Genomic DNA, 21,576 nt, shown 5'->3' with positions numbered 1-21,576 from the left:
GGCGATGTGCCAGCGAGGAGGATGAGCCACTAAGGGGGGTGGACACGAGGGGGTGTATCAGCAAGGACGTTGGGACCCTAAGCCCCTAAGAGGGGTGGAAACGAGGCGGTGTATCAGCAAGGACGCTGGGACCCGAAGGGAATGGGCTCGAGGCGAAACACTCTTTGAGCTATCCACATTAGTTGGAGAGGAGAACGAAACACCCTTTATAAGGGTGTGGAAACCTTTCCCTAACAGGCACGTAAAGGGGAAGCCTATAAGGGGAAACTTGGAAGGGAAAGCCCAAAGAGGACAGTATCTAGAGGAGTTTCTCTCTCTAAGAGACACGTCTTCAAAACCTTGAGGGGAAACCCAAAAGGGAAAGCCCAAATAGGACAATATTTGCTACCAATGAGCTTGGGCCGTTACACTACCCCTCTCACCAAGTTGACTAAGAATGGGAGTTCTTACCCTTAAAACAAAGACCGAGAGAATTTTTTCACTACCTTATGTAAGTCTAGTTTTAGCTCTAGTGCTTTCAGTGCCAACAAAGACAGAAGGATTCGTAGTATATAGCGATGTCTCAAAGAAAGGATGTGTTGTGTTTTGATGTAACAAGACAAGTTTGTGACTTACACATCCTACCAATTGAAAGAGTACAATTACTCGATGTATGATTTAGAGCTAGTGACAATAATTTTTGTCCTGAAGATTTGGAGGCATTGCCTATCGAGAGAGAAATTCCAAATCTGAAGTATCTCTTCACGCAAAAAAACTCATATGAGACGAGTTGATGGCTAGAGAACCATGACGTAGAAATATTATATCATTCGAGTAAAGAAACTGTGATGGCTAGCGCCTTGAGTAAGAAATCATCCAACGCTTCATCCTTGATCACTAAGTAGATGGACATACAAACAAATCTAGAATGCGTCGAGATAGCATGGTAGTGGGAGAGATTACGGTACAATATCTGCTAACGATGGAAATGGACTAAGACAAGCAATGGGTACACAAATCAAAGGGTGAGCCCTAGGAAGTGTAAGGCCAGGCCCTTCTTCCATATCAACTTTGCCATCTCCTCCACTGACCTTCCAATCAAAGCACTGAACCAAGCAAGCCAAAGTAGTTTGAACTATGAGCAAAGCAAGCGTTGTTCCAGGACAGCTTCTTCTACCACTCCCAAATGGCAGCAGATTAAAATTCTGCCCTCTCATATCACCACTCACACTCCCTTCTTTGCCCATAAACCTGTCTGGCTCAAACTCAAGAGGCCTTTCCCACTGATTTGGGTCTCTCCCAATGGCCCAAATGTTCACATACAATTGGGTTTTTGCTGGAATTTCGTAGCCATTTATTGTGCAGCTTTCAGTTGACTCCCTCACAATCAATGGGCTTGAATGAAGCCTTAATGTCTCCTTCACTATTGCTTGGAGATAAGGAAGGTTGGTGATATCTGATTCCTCAACCAGTCTGCTCTTTCCTACAACTGTGTGGAGTTCTTGTCTGGCTTTCTCCATTATGTTTGGATGGTTGATTAGCTCTGCCAATGCCCATTCTGTTGTTACTGCTGATGCGTCTGTCCCTGCTGCAAATATATCCTGCAAAATTCATTGGGACTTAGTTGGGATTGTCCGTAGGAGTCCTACGTCGGCTAATTAAGGGGATGATCATGAGGTTATAAGTAAGGAATACATCTCTATTGGTACGAGGCCTTTTGGAGAAACCAAAAGCAAAACCACATGAGCTTATGCTCTATCATACCATTATGGAGGTCCGTGATTTTAACATGGTATCAGAGTCGTATCCTTAACTTACCTATGTCAATAAAATTCTCAAATGTCAAACAAAGAAGTTGTGAGGCTCGAAGGTGTAGTCAAAAAGTGACTAAAGTGTCGAACAAAGGGTGTACTTTGTTTGAGGACTCCACAGGTTTCAGGGGAAAGGAGTCGAGCCTCAATTAAGGAGAGGTTGTTCAGGTGTACTTTGTTCGATGGCTCCAGAGAAAGGAGTCAAGCCTCAATTAAGGGGAGGTTGTTTGAGTGTACTTTGTTCGAGGACTCCATAGGCTTCAGGAGAAAGGAGTCGAGCCTCAATTATGGGGAGGTTGTTCGAGAGCTCCATAGGCCTCAGGACAAAGGAGTCAAGCCTCAATTAAGCGGAGGCTATTCGAGGGCTCCATAGGCCTCAGGGGAAAGGAGTCGAATCTTAATTAAGCAGAGACTACTCGAGGGCTCCAAGGCCTCAGGGGAGGCTCTATGATATACTTTAGTCGAAGGGAGGATTGTTGGTAGGAGTCTCACATCGGCTAACGAAGGGAATGATCATGGGTCTATAAGTAAGTGAACAATATCATACCATTATGGAGGTCCGTGACTCTAACATCGAGAACTAAGCCATAACTTCAAATCGAACTTACCAGAATAAAAGCCTTGATATTCTCTCGAGTCAATTTCACTTCCGAGTTTTCATCTCTAAACTTAAGAAGCAAAATATGAAGCAAATCCATCACTTTCTCATCACCATTTCCCTCCATCTCCATCATCTTCAAGCTCTCTTCATGCCCCATTATCAACCTCTCCATCATCTCATCAAACCTCTCACGAACTTCCCTCAACCTCTTCCCAAGCCCTTGCAAGTCCAAACCCTTACAAAACCAAATGTAATCCGCAACATTAAAAGTCCCAGTAAGCTCAGCTACATCCTTAACCAACATCCTTATCCCCTCCGCTTCTTCTTCCTCCTCCGCGCTTCGTTTCCCCAACGTCATTCTCGATATCACATTGTTGCTCGCCCTCATCAACTCTCTTCCAACATCAACATCTTTCCCCTCGACCGCCTTCGTTTGTAACGACCGTAGAAACCGCCGTGTCTCGTCTTGTCTTATCGGAGCAAGGCTGTCGAGCGTTCGGCTACCAAGGAGCTCCGACATACAAAGCTTCTTCATGAACTTCCAATAGCGTCCATAGGGAGCAAAGGAGAAGTCCGCCGAGCCGTAGGTTAGATAGTCAACTGCAGCCAAATGGGGTCGGTTTGAGAAGGACGATTCGTGTGTTTTTAGGACTTGTTTCGCCGTTTCGGCGGATGAAACTACGATGCAAGGGACGGAGCCTAAACGGAGGTGCATTAGAGGGCCATGGCGGGTTGAGAGCTTGTGGAAAGCTTTGTGGGGTAGGGGTCCTAGGAGGTGGAGATGGCCGATGATGGGAAGGGCTAAAGGGGTTGGAGGAAGGCGAGCGTTTGGCTTGGTTTTGGCAAAAATGAAGCGGATTGTGATGGTGGAAAGTAGCCATATGAGGAAGAGAATTGTGTAGCTTTGGAAATCCTCCATTGATGACTCAAATGAAGGTTGATCAGTTCAATATAGTTTTTATATGGAAGGAGACGACTCTGATGCTGTTCACATCAGCCGGCGAGAAGTATTGTTCATAGTGATTAGATCTTTATGATTGTGTTCATGTTTTTTGTTTGTTGTATTTAATTATATATATATTGATGATGGCCAAGGCCTGCCAAAGTTTAATATAAATAATTAGACATTCAATTTGGAAGAATAATCAAATAACTATCATGTCTAAAAAATAAATTAGCATAAATCAAAATTGGAAGCTCTTCAGGTCCTAACTAAGAGGGTAGTTAGTTTTTACGGTCATGCTTGTCTAAGGCGTGTTGTTTACGGTTGCATGTTGGATGTTTCGGTCATGCTTGTTCAGGACGTGTTGTCCATGACCACATGCTTCCAAATCCCTCTTACATACTTTTATCTTAGATAGGTTCTTAGTATTTCATGGTGTGTGAGTGTACGACCGTTCACCAAAATCATGTTTACATACTTTTATCTAAGAAAGGCTTAATCGATAACAACCCAAAGATTTTTTACCTTAAAAGAGAACAAAATCTTGTAGTGCATTAATCAAATACCCAAACGCTGGGTATACATATCATACAATGGGATCAAACTAGTAACGAAGAACATCACCAACATGTTGTTGGTTGTGTAAAGGAGAAACATGAACATTGGAATACTTTGTATAACCTATCACACAAAGGGGAGAAAGAAGCAGACACCCAAAACATGGACGGAAACACTTCGCCAAATCGAAGAAGAGACAACTTTTGCTCCAACGACTCACACTCTAGTCGCGACAGAATTGGACAAAAAGTAAGGAGGAAGGGATTGTTAGGAATCACGAATCTTCACAATGGTATGGTATTGTCCACTTTGAGCATAAGTTCTCGTGGCTTTGTTTTGGAATTCCAAGGCCTTGTACCAACGTAGATGTATTCCTTGCCTAAGTTAATATGAGACTCCCTCTCAACAATTCTCAACACGAAGATCCAAGCATGAGATGAGATGATGAGAAAAATCAAGTGAGGGACAATAAGAAAATGGGAGGAAGAAAGATCAGTCTAGGGAGTCGAGTTGAGCCGAGCCAAGCCGAACAGCACGCCAAGCTTGAATGAAGAGAAGACATGGTGCACCTAAGTTTATAATGCACTCACCACTTACATAGATTCATCAAGAATCATTTGATGAATGGAGACTCTAGTCAATAAAGCTATAATGCTCCAAACACCACCTTCATTATTTGACTTCGATTTGGACTATATCCCTTTCAAGTTCATCCATCTATTATCCTCCCGACCATACCTGTCCCCCATTTCCTCCATGGCTCCAAATCTCAAACTCTCATGCCTCCTCTTCCTTCTCATTTTCTTCATCTCCATCGCCATTTCTGTTGCACAGCTCTGCAACCCAGCTGACAAAAAAGTCCTCCTCACCATCAAAAAAGCCTTCAACAACCCCTACGTCCTCTCCTCTTGGGATCCCAAACAGGACTGTTGTACCTGGTACTCTGTCGACTGCCACCCGACCACCCACCGTGTCATCTCCCTCATCATCCTCGCCGACGACAAAATCTCCGGCCAAATCCCACCGGAAGTGGGTGACCTTCCGTTCTTACAAACCCTCATGCTCCACAAGCTGCCAAATCTCACCGGACCCATCCAACCCACCATAGCCAATCTCCGCCACCTCAAATCCCTCGACCTCAGCTGGAACAATCTCTCTGGCTCTCTCCCAAGCTTCCTCGGCTCCCTCAAAAATCTCACCCTCCTCAACATTTCCTTCAATAATCTCACCGGAACAATCCCAAGTTCTCTCTCCCAGCTCCCGAATCTCGGCTCTCTCCATTTGGACAGAAACAAGTTAACAGGACAAATCCCGGACTCTTTTGGGTACTTCGAGGGAGAGATTCCTTACCTTTATCTTTCCCACAACGAACTTTCCGGCAAACTTCCAGCTTCCTTGTCTAAAATGGATTTCAATGTCATTTCTTTGTCGAGAAACAGGCTTGAAGGCGGCGCGTGGATGTTATTTGGTGCAAACAAGACGACCCAGATCGTTGATTTGTCGAGGAATCTGTTTGAGTTTAACTTGTCGGAGGTTGTGTTTCCCCGGAGCTTGACTACGCTGGATCTTAACCATAATAAAATCTTTGGGAGTATTCCGGTGGCGATGACGGAACTGACTTTTCAGTTGAATGTCAGTTATAATAGGCTGTGCGGCGAGATTCCGGTGGGCGGCCGCTTGCAGAGCTTTGATTTGAGTTCCTATTTTCATAATAAGTGTTTGTGTGGGGCGCCACTTAGTAGCTGCACAAGATGAAGGATGTATTTAATATTTATGTACTTTGATCTATCGTCCGTCCTCGGCCTCATTTATCAAACGAAAGAAAATACTAAAAGAGGAATCCCTTTTATGAATTATAAATCTTCACAATGGTACGATATTGTCCACCTTAAGTATAAAATCTCATTGTTTTTCTTTTGATTTCTCCAAAAGACGTCCTACAAATAGAGATGTATTTCTTACTTATAAACTCATGATCAACCACTTAATTAGTCAATGTGAAGCTCCTCACCAACGATCTTCAACAATCCCTTTCCTACTCGGGGCACGTTCCTACAAAGTCTTTAACCCTATCAATAAAATCAACATCTCTAATCATATGGTTTCTCTTTCACCATTTGAACCTTTGAACCTGCTGCAAATGCTCCTCAAAACCTGTCCATGATGAGCATCATCATTTGGTTATTTTTACCTTCCAAAAGAAAACAAATCCCAAAGACGTCTAAAATAACCCTTTTTAAAGTTAATTGATGTAATGAACCAAACTCTACCCAATTCACAGCAGTTGATAAAAAATGTGCATTTTTGGAAGGCAAAAATTCAAGTCCAGAGTTGGTGAATAATTCTTCTATACATCATTTCCACCGCCCAAAACAGATGGCCTACTTTCACTATCTATATTTGCAGTAAACAGACTTAAGGGCAGACGACCCTACAACAACAAAACAACCTATTATGGTTCTAGCAAATGAAAAGGATTTCATTTAACAGGAAAGTAAGATAATAATCCTCTTGAGATCTCATCAGAAGATGAGGATCTCTCCTTCTCCCTTGTCCCTCTAGTATCATATCATCCAGCGCTCTTTACCGAGTAATCACCAGCAGATGATTGATCTGAGTTCTGAATGAATCTGATCAACATGATGGTGATCTGGTTCTCCCCAATTCTGGGAGTGACTGACTGTGTTGAACTGAATCAACGAAATGACATCAAAGTGCGGACTCTTTTTTCCCTCTCGGCTCTCTTTGCACTCGGTGTCTTTCTCAATTTCTGCAACTCCTCCCTCACTACTTTCTCCACTTTGTCAATGGAGTTCAAGAGTTTCTTCTGTGGGGTTAGCATCTCGGATTCTTCCACGTTCTCATTTGCAATTCCACGAAGAATCTTGTTAACTTTGCCTACGGTTGGTTTGGGGGTGACCAGAGAAACGTCTGGCTCTTGATGACCACCTGACACAGATGCGCTAAACTCTAAAGCTCTTTCGTCCGAGGGAGCTGGACTATTATCACTTCCTTGGCCTTCGTTTTCTCTCAACCGAGCTCGTGTTCTTTCAATTGCCTGATTTAAGAATATGATTCTCCCCAAGTTAAGAACACTATTGGAAGATGCTTATAAAAGGCACAACCCCAGTTCACCTCGCATCAAATGGAAAACTAGGAAAGGAGATATCTAGGAAGAACACAGATGCTATTGGATGACATGGAGCAGTAACTAAATACCCAGAAAAAAACAAAATAAGTTTCACACATGAAATAGGAATGTGAAGAATTAGCCCAAAAACTTGAGTCCATATGCAATTCTTTAAAGAGAATTCACAAGGACATAGCTCAATAAAGACTTATAATAGAAGTTCTCATCAAATAAAATCCTTGGAAACGTGACAAATGGGGAAATTTCTCAAATTGACAGCAAAAATATCAGGGAACCAACTTGAAAAGTAGCAAAGATCTGAGATGAATGATGCATAGACACAATCACGTGACATAGATAAGTCAATAATGTACATGTACCTAGAGGCTTGAAAATATAAAATATTTGTCACAATCAAAATTAATTAATTATTTTGTTCAAATAACAACATAAATATATGAACACATCGAAAACGTTAGTACAAGTGTCTATTAATTCAAACGCGTTAAAAGCGCTGAAAACATGTCCCACAAAGTAATGTATTCATCTTGTGCTAATATGCACTGCAATCAGCCGAAGCATGGTGAGCCCACCAAAAAGTAGTTCAAATAATAGGTTAAAACAAAGCCTAGAAAACAATTTGAATAAAAATAAAATAATAAAGAAACAAACTAACAAGGAGAAGAATTACGTGACAAACTAACAAGTAAATGGTTGACAGGATATCATCATCAAGACTGTTGATGTTACATATGGAATCATTGAGCATGGGCGTTACAAAACAAAGAGAATCTTCTTTTTAGACAAACAAGTCGGTAGTCAATTTGCTTAAGAACTGGAAATATATTAATTAATTAACTTAAAGGGCAAGGAAAGTAATCCGATCTCAGGATTCACAAAAATGGATTGGACATATGAAATTAACATTTCCGATTAAAAGTCAGCTCAACTCAAATCAAATCAAATCCTACCAACTGAAAAACAGAAACATGATCATAACTACAGCAAAAAAAAAAAAAAAAAAAAAAAAAAAAAAAAAAAAAAATCAAAGAGGGTTTCCGAAAGTTCAAGCAACTTCAAATTAGAATGAATCTAAACAAACAAGCATACAGTATTAGAGAACAGATATCTCAAGATATTGGTGTATATGAATACCAGAGAGAGAGAGATGCAATGACAATGAGTGAATTTAAACAGAGCTCATATGAATCAAATTCACCAGTCGAAATGCAATGAGTAGAGAAATTTCAATAGATGCTATGTGCAGATACTCCACAAATTGAAAGCAGAACACAACGAACACTTGAAAGATCTAGCAGAGCAGAATTAAAATAAAAGGAGTGTTAGTCATTTACCCTCACAACTGCAGTAATGTCACGGAGTGGAGTTCTTGGATACCAAATCGGCAAAACACTATGCCTCACCCGGGATCTACTCCGTCTGGAACTCCCAGCCGCCGTATTCTCGCGGCTCAAAACTGGAGATCTGTAAAGAAGTCTATTACGCCCAATTCCACCAGAAATGGGAGAACCAAAACTGCGTCTCGGAATCGCACCACCACCACCACCACCACCTCCAGGCCCGAGATTCGTAGGTCTTTGTTGAGCTGTAGTCGTCGTTGTGGCGCGTGCGATCGGAGTCCCGATCAAAGTAGTACTCATTTCTTGCTCGTCCAATATACCGCCTTCTGATCTCCGACGAGCAAAGACCTCGGCATAGTCCACTTGCCTCTCCAATCTATCCCTTGATTCCGACATTATGGAACTTAAGAAGAAACAAGAAAACAATCATTTCAAAAGAAAAAACAGAAGATTCTTACAGTAACAAGAACCAGATTCTTCGAGTTAAAACCTACATTTCATTTCTAAAATCTGAACAAAGAGATGAGAAAAAGGAAGAAGGAGATGAATCATACCGTGAGATTCCAGTGGGCTTCAATGGAGTTTATGTGGTTTGACCAAAATACAAGAAACAAAAAAGAATGGCGGTGGATTGGTGGGAGGCGCTCTCTGAAACGCGCAGTTGAAAAATGAGAGGGAAGAAGATGGAGGTTGTTTGAGAGAAAGGCGAAATTTTGGGCGATTTTCAAATGTGAAAATTTGGGCGCTACTTAAACCCATTTTTCAATTTTGTTATTTGAATTTCAAATTTGTTGCAAGAGCGGGATCTTCATTTTTGAAACCCAATTCTTTTTTAGCTCCATGTGAAATGACTATATAGTCCTTGTGTTTTAAATCCCATTCTGTTGTGCTTACACGTCTGCAAAATACTACATTAATAAAAATATATCCTGCCCTTAATATTTTGTCTAAAATGTCAAAAGTACCCTTAACCTTTTTTCAAAAGTTCAAAAATACCCTTATTATTAATTTTGTATTTTTCAAAAACTTCACTTTTTAAAAAAAAAATATAAAAAAAAATTAAAAATATAAATAAACTATTTTACCTATAAACATTGTTTTTATTAAAAATAAAATTTTTAATCAATGACGAGAATAATTTGAAGCGATTCGACTCGATAGTCTGTAATATTACATAAAAAGTCTCTTACATAATGGCAGACATGGCAGGGGTCAACCCTACTAGACCCTAAACTCTAAACCTAAAATTATTGAATCATCACGAGTTCTTTTAACTCCGTCTCATTCTCTGGTTATCCTCTTTTGCATCTACAAGGCGACATGATCTAGTGTTCGTGTTTCAATGAGATCTAAAATCATGTCTATAGTCTTGAGTTCAAATTTCATTTTTAGGTAGGTCTGGATGCTTAGTACTTTTCTACACACGACTTAGAAGTTCAAATTATGATGTGTTATGAAACATGATTTATAATTTTTTTTTGGGTCGTGTTTAATTCATGACTGGGTTGTTCGTATGTGATGATTGCACATTGGTTAAAACACGGTCACCTTTAAATGATGATAACTATTTGACGGTAATTACAATTGGTTATTTCGTAATTACCTTCACAATCATCTTTGGGTGATGAAACATGAATTTTGTGGAAAAGCTAAGTCTAGTGTGTTTGAGTATATCTAGTAAGGTCCTTCAGTTTTGGTTCATACATAACACCTGATACATAAATGAACCAAGATCATATCTGAATAAGAGTGACTATTAGGATAGTAAAGTTATACCTATACTACTTGTTTTGCTTGACAAGTAGGTAACGTGACCATGTTGTAGGGTATGCAAGAGACATCAAATGTCGAATTCAGATTCCAAATCCTGACTCGAACGATAGACAAGTAGGTAACACAACCATGTCGCAGGGGATGTAAGAGACATCAAATGTCGAATCTAGATTCCAACTCCTGATTCAAATCCTAGACAAGTAGATAACATGATTATGTCGTAGGGTATACAGGAGAATACTGAAACGTTGGGGCGTTTGAATTTAAAAAAAAAAAATGGTTCAAAGAGAGGGAGAGAGATAAAAGAGATGATAAGCTTCACTAATCCTTCATCCATGGTATAAAGCCAGTTCCTCTACAAAATACAAATACATGAAGTATAAATCAAAAGTGGAATAGAAAAACAATGTCCCAACTGAAATGATGATGGAATTATATGGAAACTCATGAGGCAAAGCAACACCCTTTTCTCCCACCAGCCTGGTCCTGTCCAGGAACAACTATGTTTGTCCCTTTAAACAGCGCTGGATTCACGCCAATATCTATCGATTCCCCAGCTGCAAGACTCTTCTTGCTGATTATCCTATAAATCTCTGTTAGAATTCTGAAGAACGCAGTTTCGACGTTCGTCGACTCCAGAGCCGACGTCTCCATGAAGAACAGGTTCTCTCTTTCAGCAAATTCTTGTGCATCTTCTGTTGGCACTGCTCGGAGGCTTCCTAAGTCGCATTTGTTTCCGATGAGCATTATGACGATGTTCTTATCAGCATGTCCTCTTAGCTCCTCCAGCCACCGTGCCATGTGGTCGAACGATTGACGCTTCGTCATATCGTAAACTAGCATGGCTCCTACTGCACCTCTGTAGTATGCACTTGTCACTGCTCGGTATCTGACAATGGAGATGACAAGATATCATAAGAAACTATGAACAACTTCATGGTAATCTACACAATTTAAGTTCATAACATCGATTTTCGGAATCTTATTTCGTCAGATATACGTATCGAACTCTCCTCAACTTCTCCATAACGTTCTCCTTCAACATCTCTCACTGATGATATCGGAGTTATAAATGACACACCTCACTACTCCTAACTAATTCAAGTCCTGCATAACTCACACCCTTCTGGTTAGCATTCAAGTTAACCCAATTCTCTCGTTTTCTTCCTCGAATACATAAACCGAACTCGTGGCTCGTTTATTCATCAAGACCCTATCCGAACTTCCACCTTTCCGATGGGGCGTCCACCATTGCTCTGCCAATCCATTGAGTTAGTACACACTACTCTCCTGTTGTAGAGCTAAAAAAAGCTCATATGGCGTTCCTTCGTGCGATGTCGTAGGAAATCAAGCTATCTTCGCCAGCTTGAACTTCACCGAGTACAAAGAGATTGACGACTCGTCCATCCATCCGGATTGACTCCATTCAATTGAGGCAGCTCTAGCCTTCTTGCGGTTAGTTCATTTATGCCTGACTTCCTCCTCATTATCTCACTAGCCTCTCCCTCTCCTTAATTCAACTGTCTTGTCCCTCGTCACAATTCATTCCTCCTCCCTTTGCTTCAGCAACTTATTCATTGGTTAATCCAAATGATAATGTCCTTTCTGTTACTTGCCACTTCAGGTGTGAAGATCCCACATCGATTAGAGAGGGAAACGAAACATTCTTTATAAGGGTGTGAAAACCTCTCCCTAGCAGATGCGTTTTAAAAACCTTGAGGGAAAATTCGAAAGGAAAAGCCCAAAGGGGACAATACTTGCTAGCGGTGGGCTTGGGCTGTTACAGATGATACCAGAGTCAGACGTCGGATGATGTGCCAGCGATGAGGCTGAATTCTGAAGGGGGATCGACACCAAGCGGTGTGCCAACCAGGACGCTAAGTCCTGAATGGGGTGGATTGGGGGGGTCCCACATCGATTGGAGAGGGGAACGAGTGCCAGCGAAGACGTTGGGCCTAAAGGAGGGGGGGGGGGGGGGGGGGATGGGTTATGAGATCCCACATCGATTGGAGAGAAGAACGAAACATTCTTTATAAGGGTATGGAAATCTCTCCCTAGCAGATGCGTTTTAAAAACCTTGAGAGGAAGCCTGAAAGGGAAAACCCAAGGAGGACAATATCTGCTAGCAGTAGGCTTAAGCTGTTACAAATTATATCAGAGCCAGACACCAGGTGATGTGCTAGCGAGGAGGCTGAACTCTAAAGGGGGGTGGACACCAGACGGTGTGCTAGCGAGGATGTTGGACGAACCCCGAAGAGGGGTGGATTGAAAGAACCCATATCGATTGGAGAGGGGAATGAAGCATTCTTTATAAGGGTATGGAAACCTCTCCCTAGCAAACGCGTTTTAGAAACCTTGAGGGGAAGCTCGAAAGGGAAAGCCCAAAGAGAACAGTATCTGCTAGCGGTGGACTTAGGCTGTTACATCAAGCTTCCGCACAACTAATCCTAAGTGCAACTCGAGTGACTCCAAGGCAAGCCTAAGAAAATTTTCTAATAGCAATTTGATAGAACTTCCCTGACTTGAAATACACTTTTGTATCAATCCTCTTAGCAAAAGAACAAAAGTTAGCAAACTCGAGAAAGGTCTCCGACTCCCCCCCGACTTCACTCACCTTTTCCCCTACCTTCCTCTCAAATTTATGCAGAACTGAGTCCTCTTGTGTTTGCATTCCGATCCTACAATAAGAGAATCACGAAAGTCGGGCCTCACCGTGTTGAACTACTCGAGTCCCACATAGATCAAACCCTTCTCATTTTTCTCCCAACAACTCATTCTTTCATTGTGTCATTTCCAAGCATACATAAAACAAACCTATGACTTATCGATCTTATCACAACAATTTCAATAAATCTGAAACAGGACAAGAATGCGCTGCAGCTATATATAAGAAACACAGGAAAAAATAATAGAAAGTAGACCATGCTAATACACAAAAGCTGATAAAATGGAACTTGAACACAATTCCAATCACCACAAGCTCATTCAAACATAAATGGATCTCTGCAATCTCTCTGGATTTGAGAGTACAGAGAAAACAACAACAAAACAAGTTTCAATTCTATTCAAGGGTTCTAAACTTTTGCTCTCTGATTCTAGCCGATATTGTCCACTTTGGGCTTTCCCTTTTGGGTTTCTTCTCAAGGCTTTAAAACGCGTCTACTAGTGAGAGGTCTCCACACCCTTATAAGGAATGCTTCGTTTGTTAAGGATTGTTGGGTGTGAGTCCTACCTTGGCTAATTTAGGGAATGATCATGAGTTTATAAGCAAGGAATACTATCTCCATTGGTATGAGGCCTTTTGGGGAAGCCCAAAGCAAAGCCATGAGAGCTTATGCTCAAAGGGGACAATATCATACCATTGTGGAGATCCGTATGGTATCAGATTCATGCCCTAAACTTAGTCATGACAATAGAATCCTCAAATATCGAACACCGAATTGTGAGCCTCGAAGGTGTAGTTAAAAGTAACTAAGTGTCGAACAAAGAGGGTACTTTGTTCGAGGGCTCCAGAGAAAGGAGTCGAGCCTCGATTAAAGGGAGGCTTATAGTGTTCTTTGTTCGAGGAGAGGATTGTTGGGTGTGAGTCCCACATTGGCTAATTTAGGGAATGATCATGGGTTTATAAGCAAGGAATACTATCTCCATTGGTATGAGGCCTTTTAGGGAAGCCCAAAGCAAAGCCATGAGAGCTTATGCTCAAAGTGAACAATATCATACCATTGTGGAGATCCGTGATTCCTAACATCGTTCCCCTCTCCAACCGACGTGGGGTCTCACAATCCACCCCCTTAGGGGCCCAGCGTCCTCGCTAGCATACCGCTCAGTGTCTGGCTCTGATACCATTTGTAACAGCCCAAACTCACGCTAGCAAATATTGTCCTCTTTAGGCTTCCCCTCAAGGTTTTAAAACGCATCTTTCAGAGCTATGCAATGAAATGGGTACTCATCTAGAAACTATCCTCTTTATTGTAAGATCCCACATTGGTTGGAGAGAAGAACAAAACATTCTTCATAAGGGTGTGGAATCCCCAAGCCCACCGCTAACAGATATTCCTCTTTGGGCTTCCCCTCGAGGTTTTAAACTGCATCTGTCTGCTAGGGAGAGGTTTCCACACTCTTATAAGTAATACTTCGTTTCTCCCTCCAACCGATGTGGGGTCTAACAATCCACCCCCCTTGGGGGCCCAGCATCCTCGCTGGCACACCGCCCAGTGACTGGCTCTAATACCATTTGTAACAACTCAAGGCTTTAAATTCCCCTAGAGGTCGGCTTGGGCTGTTACAAATTCTATGTTCTATCATACAATCATTCATCTACTCAAGCTATAAGTTACAACAAAGTTGAAGAGCACATTCCAATTTTCATCTCTAAAAGCTATCACAGATCCAAAAGCATGAACACAATGAAGTACTCGACGAGAAACAAAACAAGAAGAATTAAACCAACATACCTCTCCTGTCCAGCAGTATCCCATATCTGGGCTTTCACTGTTTTCTGATCAATAACGAGAGTTTTAGTCTGAAACTCGACTCCAATAGTAGCTTTGGAATCAACGCTAAATTCATTCCTTGAAAATCGCGAAAGGAGTTGGGTTTTGCCGACGGCCGAATCTCCGATCAAAACAACTTTGAAAACATAATCAATCTTCTGATTATAATCCCCATATAGATTCGACATTCTAATTTTCTCTTCAAAATTCCCCACAAACCCACCTCTAGAACACGCAGATTAGACACATAGAAGCCCTAGAACTCAAAGAAATTTCCCATTTCCCGATCATAACAACTGGGAAACCCCTAAATCAAACACGAAGCTGAAGAATCAATCAATCAATCAATCAATCAATCAACCACTGCACTGCCTGAAATTCAACCCAAAAGGAGAAATGGAATCGAAGCTGGGTTTTGGAAAGGTGTGAAAAGGGTATTGAAGAGGAGGACGGAAGGGGAGAAAAGGAGAATGAAATGCGAGCGAGAAGCAGAAATGGAGAAACGGCCATTGTGGGGTCTCACCAACGGTTTTGTGGGCTTCACCGTGTAAAATTAGGCTTCAAATGCAAATGTAATTAGGAAATTCGGTGTCATTTACAATATGAGGCGTTGCTCAAAGATAACCATGAGGTAGTCACAAATATTATACAAAAATCTTTTCGAGTTGTCCTAGGATTGGATCACCATGTTTTGCTTTCTTTTTTAGTATTTTTTTTAGAACACATGCGTTTTCATTATTTATTTTTATTGTTTTTTTTTTTTTTGTTACGAACGTCGTCAAAATTGTATACAAAATTTGGAATGAATGGACGTGGTTTACAGGTGTGTTTATATGATTTAACTCCAACTATCCGATTCAAATCATAAATGTTAGGTTGGTTTATTTTTTTTTCTTTTTTTTTTTCTCGGTTTAGGTTAGGTTAAGTTGAATTTTTGAAAAACCGTTTATTCGGTTTGCGAGTTTACGATCGGGTCAACCCGACCAACCCGAAAATAAGGTTACAACCTATCTCTATTTTTTAAAAGATCCAGAATATTTAATGTTTATAACCGATGTTAATGATACGCGTGACTTGTAAATATTCCATATTTAAAATTTATGAGATTTTAGTTATTAATATTGAACGGGTGATACTTTTTAAAATATATTTTTTTTAAAAAAATAACTCAACCCAACCCGAACTAAAAGTAGAGAGTCACCAACCCAAACGAACTCGAAATTTAGAGTTGGTTCAAAAGATTTTTCCAACCCAACGCAACCTGTGTGCACCCCTGATAATTATTATTAAGACGTAGTTTAATCCGTTTAGTTTTATGAACATTTCATACAGTATGTGGCATGTAGTGTTTGGAGTAGAAAGGATAATCGAGCATGTTCTCAAGGTTCGTCCACGGAGGATGACTCAAGGCCTAAGATCATGTCGAAAAGGGTAGTCGATGGACAATAGGTAAATATTCTTGTATTACCCCTTATTGGTTGGTCCCAAGGGACGAAGATGCTAGGTTAGCTGAAAGATGGTTATTGGTTGAAGGACGCAAAGTGCGGTCCCAGACGAAGAGGTTAGGTTAGCTGAAAGATTATTGGTTGAAGGACGCAAAGTGCCTCTACCTTTTTACCGTTTAACATATATAATATATTAAATATTAATTCAAACACTCCAAGTTAAATATATTTTCGCTATTTACACTGTTTAAATGTAATATATTTAATATGTTAAATAATAATTTGAACGGTACTTCTAAAATGGATTAAGACTGAAGTTAGTGATACATTGTCAATTTTAATTATTCAATAAAAAAAATAGAACTAGAAACTCTATTTGGATTGTTTGGGTCACCGAGCACTCGATAGTCGATAATTCAGTTTCTCACCCGACATCGATATCTGATGGATAACGACATTTTTATCTCAACAATCAAAAGCAAGAACCCAGAGAAACCCATTCAACATAAAAAAGAAATCTGAAAAAATAGGACTTTCAATTTCTAAGAAGAAAGCAATAACAAATTAGTGTTGGATAAATGATCAGACCCAATTTGGCAAAGAAAAATCAATGATCACGTTCTACCAGCCTACCTAAGAAACAATAATGATCGTTCGACCTTTTCAATCGAGTCGTTTCTCTTCCTAACTTAAAACGCGAGCGAGAAAAATCAAACTTGTAACGTCGTCTCGAATCAATATAATTCAATTGGGAATGCACCGTCGAAGTTCGACGTCGTCTGTGAAAGGGTAGTAACAGGTTAGTAGCATAAATCATTGGTAGAGCTGTTAGCTAAGCTGATTGATCATATTCGAGCCATTAGAAACCGAATCGATCGGATACACATCCAGCCCTCTAGTCCGGCCAGGTGCGCCACCTCTGAGCGAGGTTAAATCCAGCACGATCCTGCTTCCGAAAAAGTTGTAAATAAACACATTGAACACCCTAACTTTCAAATCATATCGATATAAATCGTGACTCGAGTACTTACGTCTTTTGGGATTCGTTCTTGAGATCTGAAGCTCGGTTGGTTATTATTATTTTGTTATCGATCCTCGACACCGAATGAACGATCGGAGGAAGGTCGAAATCTTCTGGGATTGATTTAGTGCAAGTATTGACACTCCCATCAAGCCCCAAGAGTTTCTGAAATGATTTGAATCATCAAAAAGATGATTGAACACATTTTCATTCCATTTCATGAGGAATTACCTTGAGATTCTTGTAGCACTCTTCAAGGTTATCATTGTACAAGAAGTGATCAAATATTCCAGATGATTCTCCTTGCACGATCTCGGCCTTGGCGTTTCGTAGTCGTTTGAGGATTTGTTCTTCGGTTTCGGTTCCCCTGAGGATGTAACAATGCATATATTCAGACTCGTAACATGAATGGACGATGGTATCGTTAACTCACCTTGCACGAAGACGTTTCTCGAGTTCAGCCATTGAAGGTGGACAGATGAAGATGAATATAGCGTCGAGGGAGCTAGCCTTCACGGACCTTGCACCTTGAACATCAATGTCGAGAATGCATCTCTACATGGAAGATCCAGAAGATATGATGAATATATCATACAGATTCGATAAAACCGAAAAACGATCCTCAAATGGAAGCAAACTGAATTTTCATACTTTCCCGGCATCGGCGACCACTTCAACAGCTTCGACACTTGTTCCATAGAGGTTTCCGTGAACTGAAGCAAACTCGAGAAATTTCCCCTCTTTTATGTCCTTTTCCATTGCGTTTCGTTCCGTAAAATGGTAATGAAGCCCATCTTTCTCCATGTTTCTCGGAGCACGGGTCGTGTGGCTAACAGAGAATCCAAACAAAGACGGGAATTCTTTCATGAGCATGGATATAAGAGTACCCTTGCCCACCCCGGACGGACCGCTAACAACGATCGGCCTCTCAACAGTTCCCCTCACCCCTTTACTCCAAGCGACAACTTCACAACCCGAAGATCGTCTTCGTTCTTGGACATATGGAGTATTCACCTACTCGTATAAAAATCGATACATATCATAAGAATCAGGTGTAACACTGAGTGATCTTGTGTTGTTGAATCCTCATGAACACATACCTCAAGAAACCAAAAGGAATCATGTAAGGGCGATCCACCCTTAATAAACAATATACGATCTTCGTTTAAAGCTATTGCCGAATGCCCTTTACATGGATCCGGTATCGTTCCCAAAACGACAGGATCAATCCTGAAAATCCACCGAAACTTAGAAGACTAGAACTAAAAGAATAAATTGCATAACCACGGGAGAAACTCACCGTGTTCCTGTCGAATGATCGAATACTTGAACTCGAAAGGACAATATCGAGTCATCACAGCCTCCGTCAACGACATACTACCAAAGCATATCAAAAAGCTAAGACTTTCAGAGATGAGTTCTTGATGCATCACAATAACTATAGAACAAACAATACAAAGTAAGTCAGCGTACTGTTTTATTGCCGATGACGGTGGCTGTTTCACAACCTTTCGATTTTAAACCGAACCCGTTCGGGAATCCCTCCTTCAAATCATGAACCAAGAAAGCTGCGGCTTCTCCCTAATGAGCACAAAAGCCAACACAATTGGCTCTTTTACATAGTCCACATAATTAATCAAAGTTTAAGCATATTTTTGCCAGAACAGGAAAGGTTTTTTGAAGAAGAATTAAAAGCTCACCATGGAGAAATTTAATCCTCCAAGTTCTAGATTACCCTGATCAAGACAGATGGAATGAGAGATGAGATTCAAATCAAAATACTTGAGGATTCAAGAAGAAACTCAAAACATTCAATCATAAACACACAAGAAATTGCACGAAATAATGAAATTACAACACATAAACCAGCAAGAAAGAAAGAACAAGGATTTCGTAACGGCCCAAGCTCAGCGCTAGTAGATATTGTCCTCTTTAGGCTTTCTCTTTTGGGCTTCCCCTCAAGGTTTTTAAAGCACGTTTGCTAGGGAGAGTTTTCGACACCCGTATAAAGAATGTTTCAACCGAGGTGGGATCTCACAATCCACCCTCCTTCGGGGCCCAGCGTCCTCGTTGGCACACCGCCTCATGTCCACCATCCTTCGGGGCTCAACCTTCCACTAGCACATCGCTTAGTGTCTGGCTCTGATACCATTTGTAACGGCTCAAGTCCACTGTTAGCAGATATTGTCCTCTTTGGACTTCCCTTTCGAGCTTGCCCTCAAGGTTTTTAAAACGTCTCCTAGGAGAAGTTTCCACACCCTTATAAATAATGTTTCATTTTCCTCCCCAACTGATGTGATCTCACAATCCACCCTTCTTTAGGGCCCAAAGACCTCGTTGGCACACCACCTCGGGTCCACCCTCCTTCAGGGCTCAGCCTTACACTAGCACATCGCCTAGTGTCGGCCTCTGATACCATTTGTAACGGCCCAAGCCTACCACTAGCAAATATTGTCCTCTCTAGCCTTTCCCTTAAGGTTTTTAAAACAAGAATGTTTCGTTCTCGGATATCACAGATTCCCAACTCAAGCCCTCCAAAAGCATAATAAACTCCAAAAATCCAATTCCCAGAAGCACTATCAATAATGTAAATGGAGAGTTCCAAAACACATAAAAATCTATGAAAAAAAAACAAAGAATCCAAGCGCCAGAAAACAAACACAAATCCACGATCTCTAAGAATCCAAGCGCCACATTCAGAAACATATAACAAATGTAAGAACGAGGCAAAACCAGAGCCAGAATCATCAAAATCAAAGCCAGAAACAAAATCGAAAGGCATCAGACAATGTTACCTGTTGCGAATTCCGAGCTAAGGGGCCGCTAAGCTCGCGAAATCGCAAGAGTAATTGAATGTGTTGTGTTGGGTGAAACCCAGAAAAAACTTCGCTCCTGGTTTCTACAAAATCACAAGAACCCCAGAATAGAAGAAATTAGAAGCGCTACAGAAGAGAGAAGTGGCGTAGGGAAGTTTGAGGAGCATTCTCGTATTTGTAGGGAAACAAAGCGATTCAGAAAAATAAAAAGAAATAGAGAGAAATAGGGATGCGGGGTTTTGGTCGCATTCCATTCACGGAACAAGAACACCGACTTTCTTTTTCTCGCGGGATGCTTATGCCAATCGCTAATCCAATTCCCTTCTAACCCTTTCCACACCGTTCATGAATGAATCGAGACCTATTCCACCTATTCCATTTATACATCTTTTCCATCCCTCAATCATTCTAACAATTCTATATTAGTTGTTTTTATGAAAATCATAAAAACATGATACTTGTGACACCTCAAGCCTACCGCTATTAGACATTATACTTTGTGGGCTTTTCTGTCTGTTCTTACCCTTTGAGATTCTTAAAACGAGTCTATTACTGAGAGATTTCCAAGATTAGCATGTCCCCTGCATAAGGATGACACACAAATCGAGAAATTGTTCAAATTTTTAGATATTATGAGATCACGCGTTTGTTGGAAAAGGGAACGAAACATTCCTTATAAGGGCGTGGAAACTTCTCCCTCTCAAAGCATCCTAAAAGGATTCGTACTTTTGGAAGCCAGTAATGTATCATGTAGTAGGGACGATAAGAAATCCTTATCCAAATCATGACATGGATGTTACATTTATTTTGGTAAGTTTAATATTCATCTGAAATTATTTTAAAACTGATTTTTTTTTTTAAGATAATATTTTTTTTTTTTTTACTAAAAAATAATAACAATAAAAGTATTGAAATAATTTGATGACAATCACATTTGAAATTTTGGCAACCATGTATCTAATTTTAAAGTAAATTAGTCGAGCCACACGTTGTAACAAACAGGTACAAATAGAATAAAAAGTATGGCGAGTTGTCTGAACAACTAACAATTTCTTCTCTAATTTGTGCTTCGGTGCTCGAAAGCAACCATTCCCCATTTGAATTCGAGGTTAGTTGCTAGAGAGAGAGAATACTACTAAGAGAGACAAAACGTTGTCGAGATAGGAGGATGAAGTTTCTAAGATCGCAGATAGTAAGCTCTTCAACGTATGGTTGCACGACAACAAAAATGATTGACACGTCAGCACTCACGTTGGGATCTTGTTGTCACGACCCACGAGAGAAGGTGCAAACGGAACAAGTGGTACGACACCACCGTTTGAAAGGAATCAGAGAACGAACGACATAGGAACATAAATGGAGAGAGAAATTATAGGAAATCGGGTAAAGAAGAAGGAACGTGTGGGTATATGAGTTTGAACTCGATCAGATCTGAAAACCCAATCATACCCATCAACGGCTCAATAGCCAACACTCTAACCCACAAGAGATCCAAAATCCTACTCCAACATCCGACTCGACAGTGACCCGACTCCTAACATATTCAATGTTTTTAAAATTAACAGCATTCATTTATTCTTAGATGGTTACAAATTGTTGAGATTAATAGTATAATATATGATTAATTTTCCCAATTTTTTTTATA

General features: G+C 40.7%; 5 protein-coding genes and 1 pseudogene across 5 annotated transcripts; 2 read left to right on the top strand and 4 right to left on the bottom strand.

Annotated features, from left to right (window-relative positions):
- Window positions 1–938: 938 nt before the first annotated feature.
- CYP93D1 (cytochrome P450, family 93, subfamily D, polypeptide 1) lies at window positions 939–3,310 on the bottom strand. The gene is made up of 2 exons (XM_023663014.2): window positions 2,399–3,310; window positions 939–1,580 (listed from the first exon to the last, which is right to left on the bottom strand). Exons 1-2 carry the CDS (start codon window positions 3,308–3,310, stop codon window positions 939–941), a joined length of 1,554 nt encoding a protein of 517 aa, XP_023518782.2.
- A 151-nt stretch (window positions 3,311–3,461) lies between these two features.
- Window positions 3,462–5,737, top strand: LOC111782174 (polygalacturonase inhibitor-like). Its single transcript, XM_023662990.2, has one exon. The coding sequence runs from the start codon at window positions 4,517–4,519 to the stop codon at window positions 5,645–5,647; it is 1,131 nt and encodes a 376-aa protein (XP_023518758.2). The 5' UTR covers window positions 3,462–4,516; the 3' UTR covers window positions 5,648–5,737.
- Window positions 5,738–6,176: 439 nt separating this feature from the next.
- Window positions 6,177–9,118, bottom strand: LOC111782175 (protein POLYCHOME). Its single transcript, XM_023662992.2, has 3 exons — window positions 8,938–9,118; window positions 8,378–8,786; window positions 6,177–6,950 (listed from the first exon to the last, which is right to left on the bottom strand). Exons 2-3 carry the CDS (start codon window positions 8,777–8,779, stop codon window positions 6,588–6,590), a joined length of 765 nt encoding a protein of 254 aa, XP_023518760.1. The 5' UTR covers window positions 8,780–8,786; window positions 8,938–9,118; the 3' UTR covers window positions 6,177–6,587.
- A 1,334-nt stretch (window positions 9,119–10,452) lies between these two features.
- Window positions 10,453–15,254, bottom strand: LOC111782067 (ras-related protein RABA4d). The gene is made up of 2 exons (XM_023662843.2): window positions 14,611–15,254; window positions 10,453–11,045 (listed from the first exon to the last, which is right to left on the bottom strand). The coding sequence occupies exons 1-2, from the start codon at window positions 14,835–14,837 to the stop codon at window positions 10,601–10,603; spliced, it is 672 nt and encodes a 223-aa protein (XP_023518611.1). The 5' UTR covers window positions 14,838–15,254; the 3' UTR covers window positions 10,453–10,600.
- Window positions 15,255–16,613: 1,359 nt separating this feature from the next.
- LOC111782066 (guanylate kinase 2) lies at window positions 16,614–20,276 on the bottom strand. The gene is made up of 10 exons (XM_023662842.2): window positions 19,911–20,276; window positions 18,816–18,851; window positions 18,589–18,696; window positions 18,416–18,492; window positions 18,216–18,345; window positions 17,767–18,129; window positions 17,549–17,670; window positions 17,347–17,482; window positions 17,126–17,280; window positions 16,614–17,040 (listed from the first exon to the last, which is right to left on the bottom strand). Exons 2-10 carry the CDS (start codon window positions 18,816–18,818, stop codon window positions 16,923–16,925), a joined length of 1,212 nt encoding a protein of 403 aa, XP_023518610.2. The 5' UTR covers window positions 18,819–18,851; window positions 19,911–20,276; the 3' UTR covers window positions 16,614–16,922.
- Window positions 20,277–20,495: 219 nt separating this feature from the next.
- On the top strand, window positions 20,496–20,556 carry LOC111782339 (U6 spliceosomal RNA; annotated as a pseudogene).
- Window positions 20,557–21,576: the final 1,020 nt, after the last annotated feature.

This window comes from Cucurbita pepo, chromosome 19 (genome assembly GCF_057944985.1).
Source record: "Cucurbita pepo subsp. pepo isolate OVF chromosome 19, ASM5794498v1, whole genome shotgun sequence".
Lineage (NCBI taxonomy): Eukaryota > Viridiplantae > Streptophyta > Magnoliopsida > Cucurbitales > Cucurbitaceae > Cucurbita > Cucurbita pepo.
The sequence above is the reverse complement of the archived record's forward strand: the minus strand, read 5'-3'. Positions and strand labels throughout refer to the sequence as shown.